Source organism: Primulina eburnea, chromosome 14, assembly GCF_022965805.1.
Source record: "Primulina eburnea isolate SZY01 chromosome 14, ASM2296580v1, whole genome shotgun sequence".
Classification (NCBI taxonomy): Eukaryota; Viridiplantae; Streptophyta; class Magnoliopsida; order Lamiales; family Gesneriaceae; genus Primulina; species Primulina eburnea.
In genome coordinates, this window is record NC_133114.1 from 4,336,776 (window position 1) to 4,357,373 (window position 20,598).

At 33.4% G+C, this 20,598-nt stretch overlaps 1 protein-coding gene across 1 annotated transcript; it reads left to right on the forward strand.

Annotated features, from left to right (window-relative positions):
- Nucleotides 1-1,084: 1,084 nt before the first annotated feature.
- LOC140811107 (uncharacterized) lies at nt 1,085-3,625 on the forward strand. The gene is made up of 3 exons (XM_073168982.1): nt 1,085-1,238; nt 1,442-2,285; nt 3,103-3,625. Exons 1-3 carry the CDS (start codon nt 1,085-1,087, stop codon nt 3,623-3,625), a joined length of 1,521 nt encoding a protein of 506 aa, XP_073025083.1.
- Nucleotides 3,626-20,598: the final 16,973 nt, after the last annotated feature.

Here is a 20,598-nt window from a genome sequence, read left to right on the forward strand (position 1 = left end):
GTTAATTTTTTACATTTCTCAATATAATTATTATTCTAATTTATTTTCAAGATCTAAATAATTGCTGTCCACGTAAATATATAAGTAATTTAATAATAATTATAATTATCGAATAAAAGTATGAATCAATCATATCCCCGTATTCAAAATTTCCACTGTTGTATTTTCTTCAACGTAAATGAAATTTCTGACTATACTGAAATTAGAATTTAAAAAAAAAAATTGTTTCTTTTCTAAAATATAGTAATTATAGAAACATAGGAAATTAAGGTAAATCGCCACACACAATAGAACCTTCTAAAAAATATATAGTCATGCAAATTTGAATTAATATATATAATTAAATTGAGTAAAGGATAAATTTTAACCACTAATTTTACCGACTCACCCGTATCATCTTATTCCGGCAAAGAAAAAGATGTTAGGATGGATAAATATAGCTAACAAACTATAACATCATAACATAAACTTATATCAAAACAATTTTTAAGAGACCATTTGGTCAATTTTGTGATACATATGTCCGCTCAGTCAAGTGATGTCATGCACCATGCACTTGATTGTAGAGGATCTCATTTTGAGATGCTTCTCGAAGATAGGAGAGATGAATTCTGTTATATTGTTATTCTTATCAATTGTATATAAATACGTTTGTATTGATTCATTTGTGGATATAGAGAATACATCATCTTTCCCACGACACGTTTCTTCAGTATTGTTATCTTCTTCATTTCCTAATTCGGTATCAGAGCTAATGGTGAAAGCCTCTTCAAACCTTATGTCAAGCTTTGCCATGTTCACTAATCCTTCCACCAACCCTTTAACGATATACCCAGCAAATCAGATTAATTCCGTCAAGCTCAATGATGAGAATTTTTTGCTCTGGAATCTTCAAATTTTGGTTGGCATTCTTGGTCTGGGTCTTGAGTTTTTCATTGATGAATCGTCTTCCGCTCCACCCAAAATCGTTTTCAATGACGATCATCTGGAAAGACTGAATCCGGCATATGTCTCATGGCATAGACAAGATCAACTTCTCTTCTCCTTCCTATTAGCTTCCATGACCAAAGGAGTTTAAGGTCAAATGGTTGGTTGCCACACATCAGCTCAAATCTGGAAAAGGATCTCCACTCTTTTTGCTACTCGATCCAAAGCTCGCACAATGCAATACAAGCTTCAATTGCAGACTTTGAAGAAGGGAAATCTCAGCATGAAGGATTACCTTAGCAAGATGAAGAGTATTGTGGATACTTTAGCATCTTGTGGCCATTTAATGTCTGAAGACATCAGATACTCTATCTCCTTGGAGGAGTAGGTATGGAATACGACTCTGTTGTGGTACATGGGACATCTCGCATTGAAGCGATGTCCTCTTCCGAAGTGGGAGCTCTACTACTCTCCCATGAAGGCTGAATTGAGTCATACACAATTAATGCTGAAGGAATCCCACCCACAGTCAACTACACCACTGCATCTCAAACAAAGAATCACAACTACTCTCACTCACAGGGACAGTTCAATCGAAGAGGTCGTGGTTATGGACGATCTCATCATGGTGGTAGAAAGGGTTGGTCTGGAAACACCAACAATCGTCCTTCATGTCAAATATGTGGCAACATTGGTCATGTAGCTGAGAAATGTTTCTACAGGTTTGACAAGAAATTTGTCCTTTCTCACAAACAACACCAGCCTGTGTTCAATCAAAATCCTACAGCTGCTGCTCAACATGTTCGTCCGTTCCTCAACCAAAATCCTACAGCTGCTGCGGCCATGACACAATCTGAGGTAGTCCCTGATGAATGGTGGTTTCCAGATTCTGGTACTTCGCATCATGTCACAAATGACATCTCCAATTTATCCTTTGGATCTGAGTATAGCGGTGGAGGTAAAATTCATATGCGAGATGGAACATGTTTGCCTATCACCCACATTGGAAATTCTCAATTGTTTTCTTCTTTATCATCTCGTGCTCTTCATTTAAATAGACTCCTTCGAGTCCCTCTTATCACCAAAAATTTAATTAGTGTTAGCAAATTTGCTTCAGACAATAGTGTTTTCTTTGAATTTCACCCTACCTTTTGTACTGTGAAGGATCGCACAACAGGGAAACTACTCCTTAAAGGCATGTTGCATGAAGGACTCTATCGATTCTCTCTTGGAAAATCTGTCCCTCTCTCATCCTCTGCACCAGCTTGCTTCGTAGACCAGCCTTCTTCAGTTCACCTCTCTTCCAATCAAGTGCTCCAGGGTCTTCCCACATTAACATCTTACACACTTAACCACTGGCACAATAGATTAGGACATCCAAATTTAGCTACTGTAAAGACAATCTTATAATATTGTAATGTTTCTCTTTCAAAGAATGACAATTTCAGTTTTTGCTCCTCATGTGAACTTGGAAAAAGTCATCGCTTACAGTTTTCACTCCTCTAATACAAGCTATATTAAACCATTACAAATGATTTACTCCGATGTATGGGGCCCGGCTCACACCACATCCACCAATGGGTATAGCTACTATATTAGTTTTGTTGATGCATATAGTAGATTTACGTGGATTTTCTTTCTCAAGACAAAATCTGAGGTATTTCGTATTTTTATTCAATTCAAAACTCAAGTTGAACTTCAATTTGACACTAAAATTAAAGCCATACAAACTGATTGGGGAGGGGAATTTCGACCTCTTGTTTCTTTCTTTCAACACTTCGGCATTGTACATCGTCGTACTTGCCCCCATACTTCCGAACAAAATGGAGTCGTTGAGAGAAAACACTAACACATTGTTGATATGGGCCTATCCCTTCTTGCTCATGCCCACATGCCTCTCAGCTTTTGGGATGATGCCTTTGCCACGACTGTTTATCTCATAAATAGACTTCTCACCACAGCAACACATGGGGTCGTCCCTCTTACCAGTCTCACCAAGACTACTCCTGATTATTCACTCCTCAGAGTATTCGGGTGTCGTTGTTTTCCATAGCTTCGACCATAAAATTCTCATAAACTTGAGTTCAGATCTCAACCTTGCACATTATTGGGATATAGTCCTCATCATAAGGGATATAAGTGTTTAAGTACTAATGGCCGCATTTATGTCTCAAGGCATGTCAAGTTTGATGAACTTTCATTCCCTTTTGCATCCCTTTCATCACCCCCCTCTTTTCCTATTGGCCACTCCCGTTCTCCTCTACTTCTCCCTTCCATTCCACAAGCTAATTTACCATCCATTCCTCCATCTTCTGTAGAAATTTCACCACAGCATCTCACACCCTCGACAACTACTGACACTACTTCTCCTGCCCCTTTTGACGTTTCTGCCTCTCCTTCTATTATCCCTCAGCCATCTGAACCATCTCCTGTGAATGTCCATCCAATTCTTACTCGGTCCAAAGATGGCATTTATAAGCCTAAGGTGTATGCTACTCAACTTCTCAATGTTCATGAACCTCTGTCTCTGCATGACGCACTCTTTCATTCTGAATGGCATCAAGCCATGCGATCTGAGTACCATGCCTTGATTCAAAATCAGACATGGTCTTTGGTTCCTGCCGCTGTCGATGCTTCCATTATTGGCTATAAATGGGTCTTTAAAGTCAAAACTCTTGCTGATGGTTCTGTGGCTTGATATAAAGCCCGCCTTGTAGATAAAGGCTACTCTCAAACAGCTGGGCTTTACTATACTGAAACATTTAGCCATGTCATTAAGCCAACAACAATTCGGATTGTTCTTACTATTGCTCTATCCAAGAGATGGTCTTTACAACAATTAGACGTCAACAATGCCTTCCTTTTCAAGAAACAATTTTTATGCAGCAGCCTCCTGGGTTTGAGTGTCTTCAATCTGGATTGCCGCTTGTGTGCCGTCTCAATAAAGCCATATATGGCCTCAAAAAAGCACCACGTGATTGGTTTGACAAACTCAAAAACTGATGTGAATCTAGCCAGCCACTATGCGTTCCAAGAACCAATCCCGAGAGGACGCTTGAAAATGTTGAATGTTGCCCTTTATCCAAACAATGAAAGCTTGGAAACAAGGCTCGAAGGGTTCGGGTTGCATCACAATCAAGTAGAAGCTGACCGAGGCTACACAGACGTGTACACGGACCTGTACACGGGGTCCGTGTCTCATACATTCGAGATTGAGATTTACAGAGCCTACACGGACCCTCACCCGGAGGCCTACACGGGGTTCGTGTCCTTTACGAATTGGAGAGAATATTTTTCTTAAATTAGAGTTTTAATTATTTTGGTTAGAGTTTTAATTATTTTGGCAAGTAGATTTAATATCTTTAAATGTGCAATCTTTTATATTTAGGGTTTTGTTACCTATATATAAGCTAGAATACCATGTAAACAATTCAACTTTTGTTCATTATTGAGTTTATGAAAATTCCTTTGAGAATTCTCTCAACACAAGCTTAAGTTTCGTTATAACTTTTGCGTTGTATCAAATCAAACTTATCAAAAGATTTATCTTTTGTGGCGTTTGTCGATCGATTTTCACGAGGGTTGCCAAGGGCGGGTTCTTTGGAGGTTCTCTTGAAACGCGATTGTTTCTCTCGTTGATTAATTGTTGCTAGACCGCGTGATCTAGAGGCGATTATCACACCTATCAATTACTTGTTTCAAAGATCGGGAAAACACAACCGTTTCTTTATTCCATCGAATCGAGGGCGTGACTCGGATTTTGGGCGCGTTTGCTTTTCGTGTTTGAAGAATCGCATCAAAAACGTCCTTCAGATCATTGGTTTTGTTCAATCCAAGGCGGATGCATCTTTGTTTATTCGATATGCATCATCTTACATAATTTATGTGCTTTTCTACGTTAATGACATTATTATAACAGGAACTGATAATCCGCAAATTCAAGATCTGATTTCTCGGCTGCATGCCAAATTCTCCTTAAAACACTTGGGTGAGCTTTCCTATTTTTTGGGCATTGAGGTCTCTCGGCCAACAAAGGACATCATGGTTATGTCCCAAACTAAGTACATTCATGATCTTATTGCTCGAACCAAAATGGATAATGCCAAACCTCTTCCAACTCCAATGGTATCTGGTCTCAAACTATCTTCTCGAGAAGGGGATATCTTTGACAATGTCACACTTTATCGGAGTACAGTGGGTGCTCTACAATATTTGACCATTACACGTCCAGATATTTCTTATAGTGTGAATAAAGTGTGTCAATTCATGCAAGCTCCTCTTCATCTGCAATGGAAGACAGTCAAGCGAATTCCTTGTTACTTAAATGGCACGATGAACTTTGGACTTCAGCTTACTACTTCTACACACCTATCTCTCTCGAGTTATTGTGATGCAGATTGGGCCAATGATCCAGACGATCGTCGCTCTACCTCGAGCTTCTGCTGGTTTCTAGGACGCTCTCCTATTACTTGGTGCTCTAAGAAACAGCCCGTTGTATCACGCTCCAGTACAGAGGCTGAATATCGCTGCTTAGCAAATGCCACCTCTGAATTAATATGGCTCAAGTCCTTGCTCACTGAGTTGCACATTCCTCTGCACAAATCTCCAATCCTATGGTGTGATAATCTTAGTATTATATCTCTCTGTGCCAATCCTGTGCTTCACTCCAAATCCAAGCACATTGAACTTGATCTATATTTTGTACGAGAGAAGGTTCTATCTAACACTCTAAATGTTCAACATGTGCCCTCGATTGATCAAACAACTGACATTCTAACTAAACCTTTATCCTCGGTTGCTTTTCATCAGTTACGACTCAACTTCTGCATTGATTTAAATCCCCTGATGAGCTTGCGGGGGGAAGTCAAGTGATGTCATGCACCATGCACTTGATTGTAGAGGATCTCATCTTGGGATGCTTCCGGAAGATAGGAGAGATGAATTATGTTATATTGTTATAATATATTGAGAACTTATCCCACTTTTATTCATTTACTTTTATTCTTATCAATTGTATATAAATACGTTTTTATTGATTCATTTGTAGATATAGAGAATACATCATCTTTCCCACAACACGTTTCTTCAGTATTGTTATCTTCTTCATTTCCTAACTCGCTCTGACCAACTTATAAAAAAGATTATTTTTATAATAATTATAGATCGAGTCGACCCGAACATCTCATAAATTTAAATTCGTAACACCGTCTCACAACATACCAACTTTTTTTAGACAAAAACTTGTGTGATACGGACGGATCTCTTATTTTGATCATCCATGAAAAAGTATTACATTTTTTATGCTAAGAGTATTGGAACTTTTCAAGTTCGCAATCTTGATTTTGATGGTAACAAAACTTGCTAATTGTGTTACTAATGATCTACCTTAATTGTGCAGCATCTAGGATCACCTACGAGTTGTTTACATCGCAAAATTGAAGACCCGACTGATCGCTCAAAATGAATCAGTTCAACTGGCTATGTCATTTGAGCAGTACAGCTGATTGAAAAAGTTGATAGGTAGTTTAGCATGAAAACCTCATAAGCTTGGCCAGCTGAAAGAGTGTTCAACTGATGAAGAAATCCAGCTGATCAATCCAACTGAACGAGTGTGAAATCAGTTCAACTGACGAGTCAACTGATTTCACCATCCCAACTGAAAGATCAGTTCAAACTGACCAGCTCGAAGCATCAGTTAGAATCCTTCAGTTATGGACGATGATAGATTCCTTTGAGTGGATTCCAGCTGTGCGAGAAGGTACAAAGCCATTGTCTAATCAAAGGACAATAATGGATGTTGCATCAGAGCATTAAAGACAAAACGCTTCAGATGGACAGTCAAAAATACGAGACACATAGTCCAAGAAGACGATTCAAATGCAACAGATACAATTTATGAGTCTCACTGTACGATTAGCCTTTTTCGGCTATATAAAGAGAAGATCAGTGAAGACTCGGCATAGAGTGGTGAGACATTCTTGAGAGTAAAAAGAAAAACATAGAAGAGCACGCTCAGTTGCAAATTAGATTATCGAAGCATTTAAGCCCAGAGGGAATTGTTCATCATGATATCTGCTTAGTTTAGAAGCTTTTTATCCATCAGTGTGTGAGAACGTTTCTGTTCAGTTCTCACACACATTCACTCTCAAAACCACCCAAATACAGTCTTTGCACAAAGACGTTAAACTTTTGTATGTAATCTTTCTCACATAGACGTTAAATAAGTGTTGACTGAAAGTGTTGTTTTTAGTCGTAGCAGTTTAGGCAGTAGATAAGTCCTAGCTGAGTGGGCTTGTACACGTAGTTGTATAAATCAAAGTCTTCTAATGTATCATATCCGTGGAGATAGAAAGGGTGACGTAGGAGTAGTTGAAGTTTCCGAACATCCGTAAACATATCTTGTGTATTTAACTGATTAACTATCGCTTTAAAATTGTTTTGATTAGTTAGAGTATTCGTGTGTTCAGTTGTTACCATAACTGAAATACAATAATGCAAAAACTAATATGTGTTCTTTCAGTTAGTCAATTTACACAAGTTAAAATATTTTCTAACATTTCAATTTTCTTTACGAAGGATTACTTCGAGTTTCTTTCGCTTGTTTTAAAACCAAACTCGATTTAATTCATCGGTGTTAATATTTTTAGAACACGAGCTATTGAAGCTCATTGAAGATTGTTATGTGCGAAATGCCTTCGAAAGCGCTAACACAAACGATCCATCACAGAGTATTATTTTTTATTGTGAATATCGGTAGTTTTGACCCGTCTCACTGATAAAAATTTGAGAGACCGTCTCACAAAAAACGTACTTCTCTTTTTATATCTATTTTTGAACATTATTCAACTCAAATGTGAACCAAACAAAAAGCAGCGCAATTCGTTTCCCACCAACAATTTGACGCCTTTTCAATTATCAATACCCACAAATTTTATGTCCACGCGGGCTTCACACATCGCCCATTTCATTTTTTTCTCCGTCATTTACTTATCATCATTCACACTCTTTGTTGTTTTTTTTATTACTTACACATACGTACACATATATATTATCGGATCGTGATATACACGCGATGTGTGTGGTCTATAGAAAATGAAGATGTAGTAGTTTTTTTTTAAAAAAAATGTAAAGTGAAAGTTATGGAGTTTCTAAATTAAAATGATATTTGAGAATATATGATGAAAAGACAAATGTTGAATATGAAATCTAATAATGAATCGAGTATTTTCGAAATCATAAAAACTATCCACCAAAATACAAGAAATAGTTATTTTGTGGGTTTAAATTTAATTAATAGTATAGGAGCGTGTGAGTAAAAATCACAATAGTTTTTATTCCATTTTTTATTAGATTATCTCAATTTTATATGTATATTTGGACAATACAATAGATTCAAGTATTATCCAAAACATCCCAAGCTATATAGTGCCGAAGGAGATTTTTCCTCATGATTTTTAAAGGGATGTTCCGATACACACCACATATTCTCGAGTTTGAAAATTTCCGAGGTGACAAAGAACTTGGTTTGCCATTTGGACGAGTTATTTATGCTTATGTCTAGTGTCACATACGTATATTAGTTGGATTTGTCGACACGGTTTATATTTGTAATGAAAATAGATATTTTTGACATAAAAATAATATTTTTCATAAGTTAGATCGATTCTGATATTCGTCTCAAAAAATTGATCTGTAAATCAGTCTCATAAAGATTTCAGTAATCAATCATTATTTACTCGAGTCTTCATACTCTAGGGCTATTTGATGCTATAAAACAGGACGGTAGGGTGGGCTCCAACCTAGTCTATATTTTTTGGCCTAGTGAGGAATATGAATTGAATTTTGTTTTTTTTTTTAGCCTTGCATTTTCAATTTTTAGCCCATTTTCAAAGGTTTTCTTTCACAGCCGTCCCCAAAATTGGAAACAAGAGGATGAGAGCTGCTAATCTCCTACTGGTTGAGAATTTCACGTGAAACCTGTTGTTCCCCCCACCACCTTCGTTGGCTCAGAGGTCAGGTTTGTTCTCATCTCAATATTCTTCCAAAAAATGTTCCCCCACGTCCCAGGATTAAAATATTTTTTGACTACGTCCCTACTACAAAATATTGGAAAAAACTAGCTATTAGGTACTTTGAGTTGGAGGGAACTTCTTCTTTGTGTGCTATTATCTCATCATAATTCTTTCGTTTGAATCGTGAGACGAGACCAGCGGTCGGACTTAATATTATTTTGTTAATTGGGTCAAAATAACAAATTTAAGGGAATTGGGTCAATTTAATCCTAATATTTTGTTTTATATCCCACTTCAAAAATGACTTTTTTTAAAAAAAATTGACGACTTTCTCGAATGAAATTTCGTGCAAAATGTTTGTTCAATCTTGCCGACGACGGCCAACCCCTATAGTAATGGATTCTGCCTAAATGTATTTCTTTAATAATTTTCACCTACCAAACATATTATTTAGCCGTAGTGTCGATGTTTTGTGAGACGGTCTCGAGAATTTTTATATGTGAGACGGTCTCACGAATTTTTATATGTCAGACGGGTCAACCCTACCGATATTCACAATAAAAAGTAATATTTTTCATGAATGACCTAAATAAAATATCCGTCTCACAAAATAAGACTCGTGAGACCGTCTCACACGAGTTTTTGTATTAGTGGTATTGAGACGAAGAATCATTTCGCATATTATTTTATTTTAATCCGATTTTTAGTTTTCCATATGTTTATAATGTGGAATTGAGTTATTTATCAAACAAATTAATTAGTGGTATCAAAGAATATACCATTATTGGAATGCTTCATGGCTACAAGATATGTCGAGGAGCATCAACGGTGTCTCACCTCCTATTTGCAGACGATAGCTTCTTTTTCATTCGATCCACAACTGATGAAGCTCGAACAATGCGGGATATACTTAATGTATACCAAGAGGCATCTGGGCAAGCCATTAACTTTGGTAAATCAGGTATCTTCTATAGTGGAAATGTCCACCTTGATACAAAAAATGCTATTTCATCAATTCTTCAGGTGACATCGGCGCTAGATACTGGGAGATATCTTGGATTGCCATCACTGATTGGCCGAAGGAAAAAAGCTATATTCAGCTACCTAAAAGAGAGGATTTGGTCACGCATTCAATCTTGGAGGGGCAAACCACTCACCAAGGCGGGCCGCGAAATTCTTATAAAATCTGTGGCCCAAGCTATACCATCGTATTGCATGAGTGTGTTTCTGCTGCCGGTGTCCCTATCAGAGGAAATCCAGAGGATGTTAAACTCTTTCTGGTGGGGAACGAAGAGAACAAACCAAAGATGCATAAATTGGCTATCATGGGATAGATTGAGTGTCAGGAAAGAGAAAGGTGGTATTGGATTCAGAAATCTCCACATCTTCAATCTTGCAATGATAGGGAAGCAAGGCTGGTCCTTTATTTCCAGCCCAGATACGCTCGCCAGTAGAATCTTCAAAGCTAGATATTTCCCTCGAGGGGATTTTCTCTCAGCCCAACTGGGCCATAATCCAAGTTTTGCTTGGAAAAGTATCTGGAGTTCTCAATCATTGTTGAGGATTGGGTGCCGATGGAAGATAGGAAATGGATCTAATATTAATGTCTGGAATGATCCTTGGCTACGAGATGATACAAATTTCAGAATACAATCGCCTAAATTCTCTAACATGGAAGGGCTTAGAGTATCGGATTTGATGTGTTCAGATCACCAACAATGGAACATTGGATTATTACATGAATTGTTTAATAATCGAGATGTCAAAGCAATATTGCAAATTCCGCTGCAGGACACCAACTGTCCAGATTCTTGGGTATGGCATTATAGCAAGACTGGAAAGTATACTGTTAAGTCAGGATATTGGGCTTGCTTGGACACTACCACTTTGAGTGAGGAAAATGGCGTGGCAGGAGATTGGGGAAAGCTTTGGAATTTACAAGTCCCACCTAAAGTAAAACACTATCTTTGGAGGGCAACCAGAAACTGTCTCCCGGTTCGAGCAAGTCTTCAACGTAAAGGTATCCACGTTCCTCTTACATGTGTTCAATGTGCAGGTGCTATTGAGAATACTTGGCATATATTCATTACATGCCCTTTTGCCCAAAGCTGTTGGAGTGAAACCAAATTTGTGTCAAGCATTAACTCTTGCTCAAATCAAGCTGAAAGCTTCGTAGACTTCTTATTTATGATGCTAAACACGCAAACTGCAAAAGAAATGGGCAAAGTTGCTATGATATTATGGAGCTTATGGAGACAAAGGAATGATAAATTATGGAATAATCAACAAAGCACACCTTCACAGGTGGTGCATTTTGCAATGCAGAGTTTATATGATTGGTTGCAAGCACAGGACAAAAAAAAATTAGATCACCACAACTCCACCAGCGCTGCTACTAGCTGCAAGGAATGGCATAAACCTCCTGCTTCCTACCTAAAGTGCAATACAGATGCTGCGATGTTCACTTCGAGCAGCAGCTTTGGACTTAGTAGTGTGCTGCGGGACGAAAATGGGGAGTTTATCGGATGCCGCATGCACCACATTGCCGGAACTCCTACTGTTAAGGAATGCGAAGCTCTTGCGCTATTCCATGCTATTACCTGGATCAAGGATATGGAGCTTGGAAATGTGATTTTCGAGCTTGACGCCAAAAATGTCGTTGATGCCATAAAAAATCCGACCGACGATGATACGGAATTTGGATCTATTGTGCGCCGATGCAAAGCTCATCTAAATCAGGGAGTATCGCTCTCGATTCAGTTCGTTTATAGACAAGCAAATGAAGCTGCCCATGCCTTGGCCCGAGCGGCTCATTTATATGCTAGTCCTTCTACTTTTTTCGATATTCCGCATTGTTTGATTGAACATTTGGATGAGGGCTGTAGCTCTTTACATGCTTAATAAAATTTCCTTCAAAAAAAAGAATATACCATTATTTAGATTTTTTTTCAAAAAATCATGGAATTTCTTGATTTTTTATTTTTCAAAATGATCTTCAAACATACTGAAAAAATTAAAATAAAGTTAAAAATTAATAAGGTTATACTTCAAATTCATGACCGAACAAATTTCATTTTCTAAAACTTTTCCAAGCACATAAGGTTGACGTCTATTTGTTCATATTGTCAAAAATGGCCAATACTTGCATTTGATTACCCGTGACACAACCCGTAGTCAACACTTTATGTTTAATAAAGTTTCGTTAAAAAACCTATGATATAGGTACAGTGATCGTTTTGAAACTAAACAGTAATCGTCTTCAAACTAATGTAAAATGTCACGTCATGTCAATGTCATGTTGAGTTTTAATTCGATATTTTTAAAATTTTTGAAATATAATTTTTTTGTTGGAACACTGATTCGACACATCGTATCGATGTAATATTGAGTTTTAATGCAATATCTTTAAAAAAATTTAAATTTAGTTTTATATCTATTTTTTCGGGTAAATATTGAAGTGACGCATCACGTCGATGTCATATTGACACTACTCCGATGACAGAAAATCGTTGTTATGATAAAAAATGATTAAAATTATCATAAAAAATAACATATTAAGATTGAAAATAAATAAATATATTATACTAAAACTACGATTTGTCATTTAATGCAATCCCACCGAACCCAATTCAACTAGAATAAGCCCAATTGATACATCAAATCAATTGCCTACACGACATGGGTTTTTTTTTTTTTTTTTTGTTCTTGGCCTTTTCAAATTGTTTTTATACATTAATTTTCTCATTTATAATTAGCACATATTTTTAAAGACAGAAATTATTTTAAATGGCTATTATTGGCTTACTAGTTTTAATTTCAATTTTTTAATATTAAATAAAAATTTCTCTATATAAAAATTATAATGGAATTGTAAGATAAAAAAATACTACATCTAAGAAATTTAAAACCTTATAAGTTAAGGCGTGAAATTCTTTTGAAAGAATCATTGAAATTATTCACATTTATAATAAAAAGAAGATTTTTGTATGTATGGATAAGAATAGAGGGATATATCTAAGAGCACCCACACTGGTGCATTAATAGTTAATTATTAGCACCAATTAATATGCATGTACTAATGTGGATATATAGATTATTAATCTTGGCTACCATATCAATATAAAAATTCAACTGAATTAATCTCGTTAATTCACATAACTTAAAAAAAAAAAGAAGATAAAAGATCATTTGAAAACACGTGCCAGACACAAACGTCTGGCGCGTGCATCACACGGTCGTTAGGAGAGCGTGTTGTGTCTCATTACACACTGTCCTATGAATTTTTTTTTTTTAAAAATTCAACATTGTTTATATTTTTAATTAGCTATCCAACTCTATATTTTACGTTCTCTTAATTCTTTTTTCTTTCCCATTACCTCAATTTTATAAATTGAAAACCATATTTTTCAAAAAAAAAATTGAAAACTTTTATTTTAATTTTTAAAAACCTGTTTATTACATCATTTTTTTCTATAAACTATACACACATATTTCTATGGACTGCATACGCATACATCCATGATTTTTTTAAAAAACTGTTTATTTCTCCATTTAAAAAATTGTACTTTATTATGAAAAGAGTCAATACTTTAGTTTTTAAAAAAATATATAAAAATGTTACCAATGGTTGGAAGGAGCCGTTGCATTTCAACCAAAAAAATTATTTTTAAAAAAAGTCAAACGGTTCTTTCATTTAATTTTAAAAAAATTTACATAAGAAAAAATTATAATTTATTCACTATAAATACTATGTTGTACGCTTTATTCAAATTTATAATAATTTTTTAAATTTAAATAAATAAAACTTGTAAAATAATCGATAAAACTATTAAATATTAATTAATTATAAATCAATAATATTATGTTATTTTAAATAATTATAATTTATAAGTTTAAATAACGATAGCAAAGAGCCCAGGTGCTTTTCATATTTATTAATAATATTTTAATCAATATTGAAATTAAGTTATTTTTAAAATAATAATACTATTTATTTTAAATAATATTTATTGTAAATTTTTAAACAAAATTAGAAATATATTTAATTAATATAAAATAAAAAAAGATGAATAAGTAGACAGTGAGACCCATAATTAATGAAAGTTCATGTTAAATGGATATGATGGTGTATTGATAATGAAAAAGTGTTAATATAATTATTATGTGGTTCGTGGATCTCACACTTTTGAAGAGATGAAAAATTAATAACATAGATTAAAGACTACCGATACGGATTCCACGGTGTACAAAGGGGCGATGACGCCCACACGATGAAGCAATCCTCGCACGATGGTGTATATGGCCCCGCCCGGATACTCCACGTGGTGAAGTGCTCTTGTACACATTTTTTGTTTTTTTAAATATTTAAAGAATTCAAATAATTAATAAAAAAAAATTAACAATAAATTTTTAAATAATTAATAAACATTGTAAACAAAAAAGAAAGAAGTGGGGGGGATTGTCTTTTAAAAAAATAATTTTATTTCATGTGTTTTTTCTGTAAGTTTTTATATTTTAATTATGTGTAACTTTTTATTTGTTGTCAATTTCAGTTTTTAATTGAATAAAAATTAAATATTTCAAAATTTAAAAAAAATTATATTTTAAATCATCTCAGACTCACATAACAATGAGATTAATTTATCGGTAAATTCCAAAAAAAATACATCTGCCCATCTTTCAATTAAAAATCAGTACCTAGTCATATTATTTTAGAAATCAGTACATGACAAATCTATGCTTTTAGTTTCAACTCCTCACAAAGCAAAAGTTACATTTTTACCTTTTATTATTTAAATAAATATATTATTTTAGTCACAAAAATTACATGTATCTTCTCCATTTAAAATATAATTTTATAAAAAATTTGTTTCTCAATTATCATGGAATAAAAGTATATACTTATTTTGATATATAAAGTACCTATTATGGGGTTTCAGATACTTGATTTCGCTCTTTGAATACTACAAATATATAAGAAAATACTATATTTTCGAGCATTCACCATATATTCTGTTATTGTTAGTCTTTTCATGAAAAATGTATTAGGATGACTTATTGATGTCATTTTATTTTTTTAGAAAAAACATAGGTCATCACTCATCTTGAAATAAAATTAAGTATTTATTTTGACCTACAAAATACCTATTTTGGAGTTTCAAATGCTTGATTTGACTATTTGAATAATCCAAATGTGTAAGAAAATATTGGATCTTCGAGCTATCACAATAAATTCAAAAATTGTTGGTCTTTTCATTGAAAATGCATTAAGATTACTTATTCATGTCATCTAATTTTTTTAAAAAAACATAGTTTCTCACTCATTGTTGAATTAGAAAAGATCTTATTTTGATCGATAAAATACTTATTTTGGGGTTCCAAATATTTGATTTGGCTATTTGAATACTTCAAATGTGTAATAAAATACTTAAGTTTCAAGTAATATTGAGTGACTTTTGATTGTGTCATTTGTGAAATTAAAATGTGATACTTAAATTGGTACAAAGAGTATCTAATTAGAGTCTATAAATACGTGATTTTATCCCGTAAATACTCATATACAATAATTTGAGGATGCCTAAATATAATTTGAAGTTAATATTAATTGACACCGATGATGATATTCGTGAAATAAAAATGTGATACTTAAATTAATACAAATAATACATAATTCGAGTCCAAAATACTTGATTTTACCATTTAAATACTCAAATTCGATTGAGTATGTAAAAATATATAGTTTGAAGATAACATTGAATGTTCTTTGATGATAATATTTGTGAATATAAAACGTGCTACCTAAATTGGTACAAATAGTACCTAATTTGATTTCATATATACTTGATTTTTATCTTTTTAATACTCAAATTTGATTATTTTGGGATATAAAAGAATATAGTTTCAAGTAATATTGAGTGACTTTTGATGTGTCATTTTTGAAATTAAAATGTGATGTCTAAATTAGTACAAAAAGTATCTATTTGAGTCTACCAGTACTTAATTTTACTCCCTAAATGAGAAGTACTTAATTTGATCAAATACTTGATTTCGTAAATGAGATACTCACAATATGTACTAAAATACTGGATATTCGAATAAGCAACGTAATTTCACAAAGTGTTGGTATTTTTATGGAATATACATTTGGATGATATATTCATCTCATTTAATTTTTTTTTTTTATATAAAACCAAATTTTCAACTAAGCATGAAAATTTTAAAGTACTATTTTTACTTGAGAAGTACCTAATTTGAGTTTGCAAATACTTAATTTCGTAAAGGAAATACTCACAATATGTATTAAAATACTGGATATTCGAATAGGCAAAGTAAGTTCACCAAGTATTGATATTTCCATATAATAAGTATTTGAATGACATATTTATCTCATTTAAAAAAAATTATAAAAGAAAAAAAAATTCCCAACTAAGCATAGAAATTCTAAAGTACATATTTTTATTTGAGAAGTGCCTAATTTGAGATTAAAAATATTTGATTTAGTATATGAGAGAGATACTCATAATATGTAATAGAATACTGGATATTCGAATATGGAACGTAAGCTCACCAAGTGTTTATCGTTTCTTGGAAGATGCATTTGGATGACATATTCATCTCATTTAATTTTTTTTTTTTTGTAAAAACAAAAAACAAAAACAAAAACAAAAACAAATTCTCAACTAAGTATTGAAATTTTAAAATACTTAGTTTTATTTTAGAAGTATCTAATTTGAGTTTGCAAATACTTTATATCTTGAATAAGTTAATCACAATATGTATTAGAATACTGGATATTCGAATAAACAACGTAAGATCACCAAGTGTTGATCTTTCCATGGAAGATGCATTGATACGAAGAGTATCTAAATTGGTAAAGTTAAAATATGGTGGCTAAATTGGTACAAAGAGTATCTAATGCAAGTTCGCAAATACTTGATTTTACTCCTTAAATTCTTATATCCAACTATTTGAGGATGTCAAATTATATAGTTTGAAGTTAATATTCAGTGGTCTTTGGTGATGACATTCGTGAAGTAAAAATGTGATACCTAAATTAATACAAATAATACCTAATACGAATTCACAAATACTTGATTTCACTATTTAAATACTCAAATTCGATTATTTGATGATGTCAAAATATATAATTTGAAGTCAATATTGAGTGGCCTTTGATGATGAGATCCGTGAAATAAAAATGTGATACCTAAATTGTTACAAGTATTACATAATTGGATTCAACTGATAATTGATTTTACACTTTTAAAACTCAAATTTGATAATAAGTATAATGAAAGAATATTGATACATATAATGAATGATTACCAATAAATATTATGAATGAATACTAATGAAGATGATATACAACGAAGTATTTCCTTGTCATTTAATGAATACCAACAAGTATTGTGAATGAATATTAATGGTATTATAAATTAATACTCATAAGTATAAAGAAAAAAATAGTAATAAGTATAATGAATAATTACCAATAAGTATTATGTCAAATAAGTATAATTGTCAAATAAATCATTCAATGAATATCAAAAGCATTGTAAATTCATATTGATGAGTATTTTATAAATATTTAATCTTAGAATCGATAGCTATACTTCAAGTGCAAACTCCAAGCTCATTTACTATATTCATAATGTATCTCCCAATTAGTCAATAATGAACAATGAACTATGTTTGTTTATTTAAATGACATGAATAAGTATCCTAATAAATTTTTCATGAAAAGATTGCATATTCGAATATCCAGTATTTAATACATATTGTGAGTATCTCATTTACGAATTTAAGTATTTGCAAACTCAAATTAGATACTTCTCAGGTAAAAGTAAGTACTTTAAAATTTTCATACTTATTTGAGAATATTTTTTACCAAAAAAATATTAAATAAGATGAATATGTAATCCAAATGCATCTTTCATGGAAAGACCAATACTTTGTGAACTTACGTTGCATATTCGAATATCCAGTAGTCTATTACATATTATGAGTATCTCGTGTACCAAATCAAGTATTTGCAATATGACATTAGGTACTTCTCAAGTAAAATTAAGTATTTTTAAATATTCACGCTTATTTAAGGATTTGGTTTTTTTTTTACAAAAAAATATTAAATGAGATAAATATGTCATCCAAATGCATTTTCCACAGAAATACCAACACTTGGTGAACTTACGTTGCATATTCGAATATCCAATATTATATTACATATTATGAGTATCTCATGTATTAAATCAAGTATTTGAAATATGAAATTATGTACTTCTCAAGTAAAACTAAGTATTTTAAAATTTTCATGCTTATTTGAGATTTTCTTTTACAGAAAATATATTAAATGAGATAAATATGTCATCCAAACGAATCTTCAACGGAAAGCCAACATGTGGGGACCCGGACGTTAATCATGTTCTAAATCATCATTGGGACTAATTAATCAATTAATATAAACATGGTCTAATTTTTTTTTTTTAAATGCAAAGCGGAAACGTAATGTAATGTACCTCAAATTACATATTAAACATAGACATATAATCCTGTGTTATCTACAAGAATTCAACTAGGTTCAACTACATATCAGTGTTGAATCCTAAGTTGCTTCAAAGCCCGGATCTCCACGCTATCTAGTCCAGCCTCGTTCTCTTCTTGACCCCGAACCTGTCCCACCTGTTGTCAAGTACACATACAGAAAAGACAACAGCCGGATAATTCCGGTGAGAATATAATCCCAGTATAAATCAACGAACATGCAATCATATAAACAATATAAAGCATGTAACAGGTGACAATACTCAGTATCAAAATCTGAAACATAACTAATATCAACTGTCGACAATCCTCGTAGCTGCACAATTTAGACTAGACTCAATCCTAGTCTAGGGATCCCGATTTTCCAGAAGTTGGCATTCCTATATCGACCAACAGTAATAGAAAAGACTACAGTTATATCCACGTCGATAAGGTATCGATCACCAGTAATAGAAAAAGGTCTGATTCTATCCACACCGATATGGTATCGATCACCAGTAATAGAAGGAACTCTCATTCTATCCACACCGATATAATATCGATCACCAGTAATAGAAGAAGCTCCAATTCTATCAACACCGATACGACATCGATCAACAGTAATAGAAGAAACCCAATTCTATCCACATCGACAGCCAATTATCCGGTGACAGACTATGGCACTACTGCCAACATACTATCTCATGACATCGTGCAATGTGCCCGTGGCGACACCACCACTATTAGGCACTTCTGTCATAAGATTATTCGACTAATACTTGCTGTCTATATATCAAGAGAACAAGTAATCGGATACCTGCTATCTATATATCAAGAAAACAAGTATATCAATCAAATACATGCAAATATCAATGCAATAAAATAAAGTATGTGATTTAGGGAAACTCAAGTCTAAATTGACTCAAGTCGATCTCCCAATACCATATTGACTTATACCTTTATCTTCCTGCTCTGACGAAGACGAAGTCTCGAATTCACCTCTGTCCATTCTCAATCTGGTAATAACTGTGGGGACCCGGACGCTAATCCATTCCTTAATCATCTTTAGGAATATTTAATCATTCATAATAAACATGGTCTAAATTTTTTTTTTTTTTTCTAAAATACACAGCGGAAACATAATGTAATTAAATTCAAATTACATAACATACATAATATACAATTATTGTAGGATCTACCATAATTCAACTAGGTTCAACTACATATCAGTACTGAATCCTAAGTTGCTTCTGAAGCCCGGATCTCCACGCTATCTAGTCCAGCCTCATTCTCTTCACGACCCTGATTCTAGCCCACCTGTTGCCATGCACACATACAAACAAGACAACAGCCGGATAACTCCAGTGAAATATAAATATCCCAGTATAAATCATGTATACATGCAATCATATAAATCATATAAGAGCATATAACAAAAATCATATCCTATCTCAACATCATGATATAAATCAATAACAAGAATAAATCATATTCTAAATATGTACCCTAATCAGGAACATAATTCAATATCTAGAATAAATCCTATTCTCGGCATGTACCAATATCAGGAACATAAATCAATATCAAGAATAATTCCTATTCTAAACATGTACCAATATCAGGAACATAATCAATCTCAAGAATAACTTCTATTCTAAATATGTACCAATATCAGGAACATAAAAGGACATGAACCATATTCAGGAACATAATCAACATCAATCAATATCAATCAATATAACTGTCACTCAAGCTCGTGACTCTACGTTTTAGACTAGACTCAATCCTAGTCTAGGGATCCCGGTTTCCAGATGTGGTATTCCTATATCGAATTCCGTAAAGGATGGAACCATAATCTCTATTACTCGATATAACCAGTGCCCTGGTATTCCTATATCGAATTCCGTAATAGAAGAATTCCAATACCCTTTACTCGATATAACCAAATATGGTGTTCCTATATCGAATTCCGTAATAGATTCCATTACTCGATATAACCAAACATCCAGTGTCCTGACCTAACCGTCAAGGACTGTAGCTCTATCGCCAATATCCTATCTTGAGACATCGTGCAATGTGCCGTGGCGATACCACCACTATCCGGCACTTCTGTCACAAGATATAACTCGTCTAATACCTG

Excerpts from the sequence above, each read along its gene's own strand:
- LOC140811107 (XM_073168982.1), top strand. The coding sequence starts at position 1,085 with ATGGTTGGTTGCCACACATCAGCTCAAATCTGGAAAAGGATCTCCACT. Across the intron at positions 1,239-1,441 it reads TTACCTTAGCAAGATGAAGA|GAATCCCACCCACAGTCAAC; the intron begins GTATTGTGGATA and ends TTAATGCTGAAG. Across the intron at positions 2,286-3,102 it reads TCTTACACACTTAACCACTG|GCATGTCAAGTTTGATGAAC; the intron begins GCACAATAGATT and ends TTATGTCTCAAG.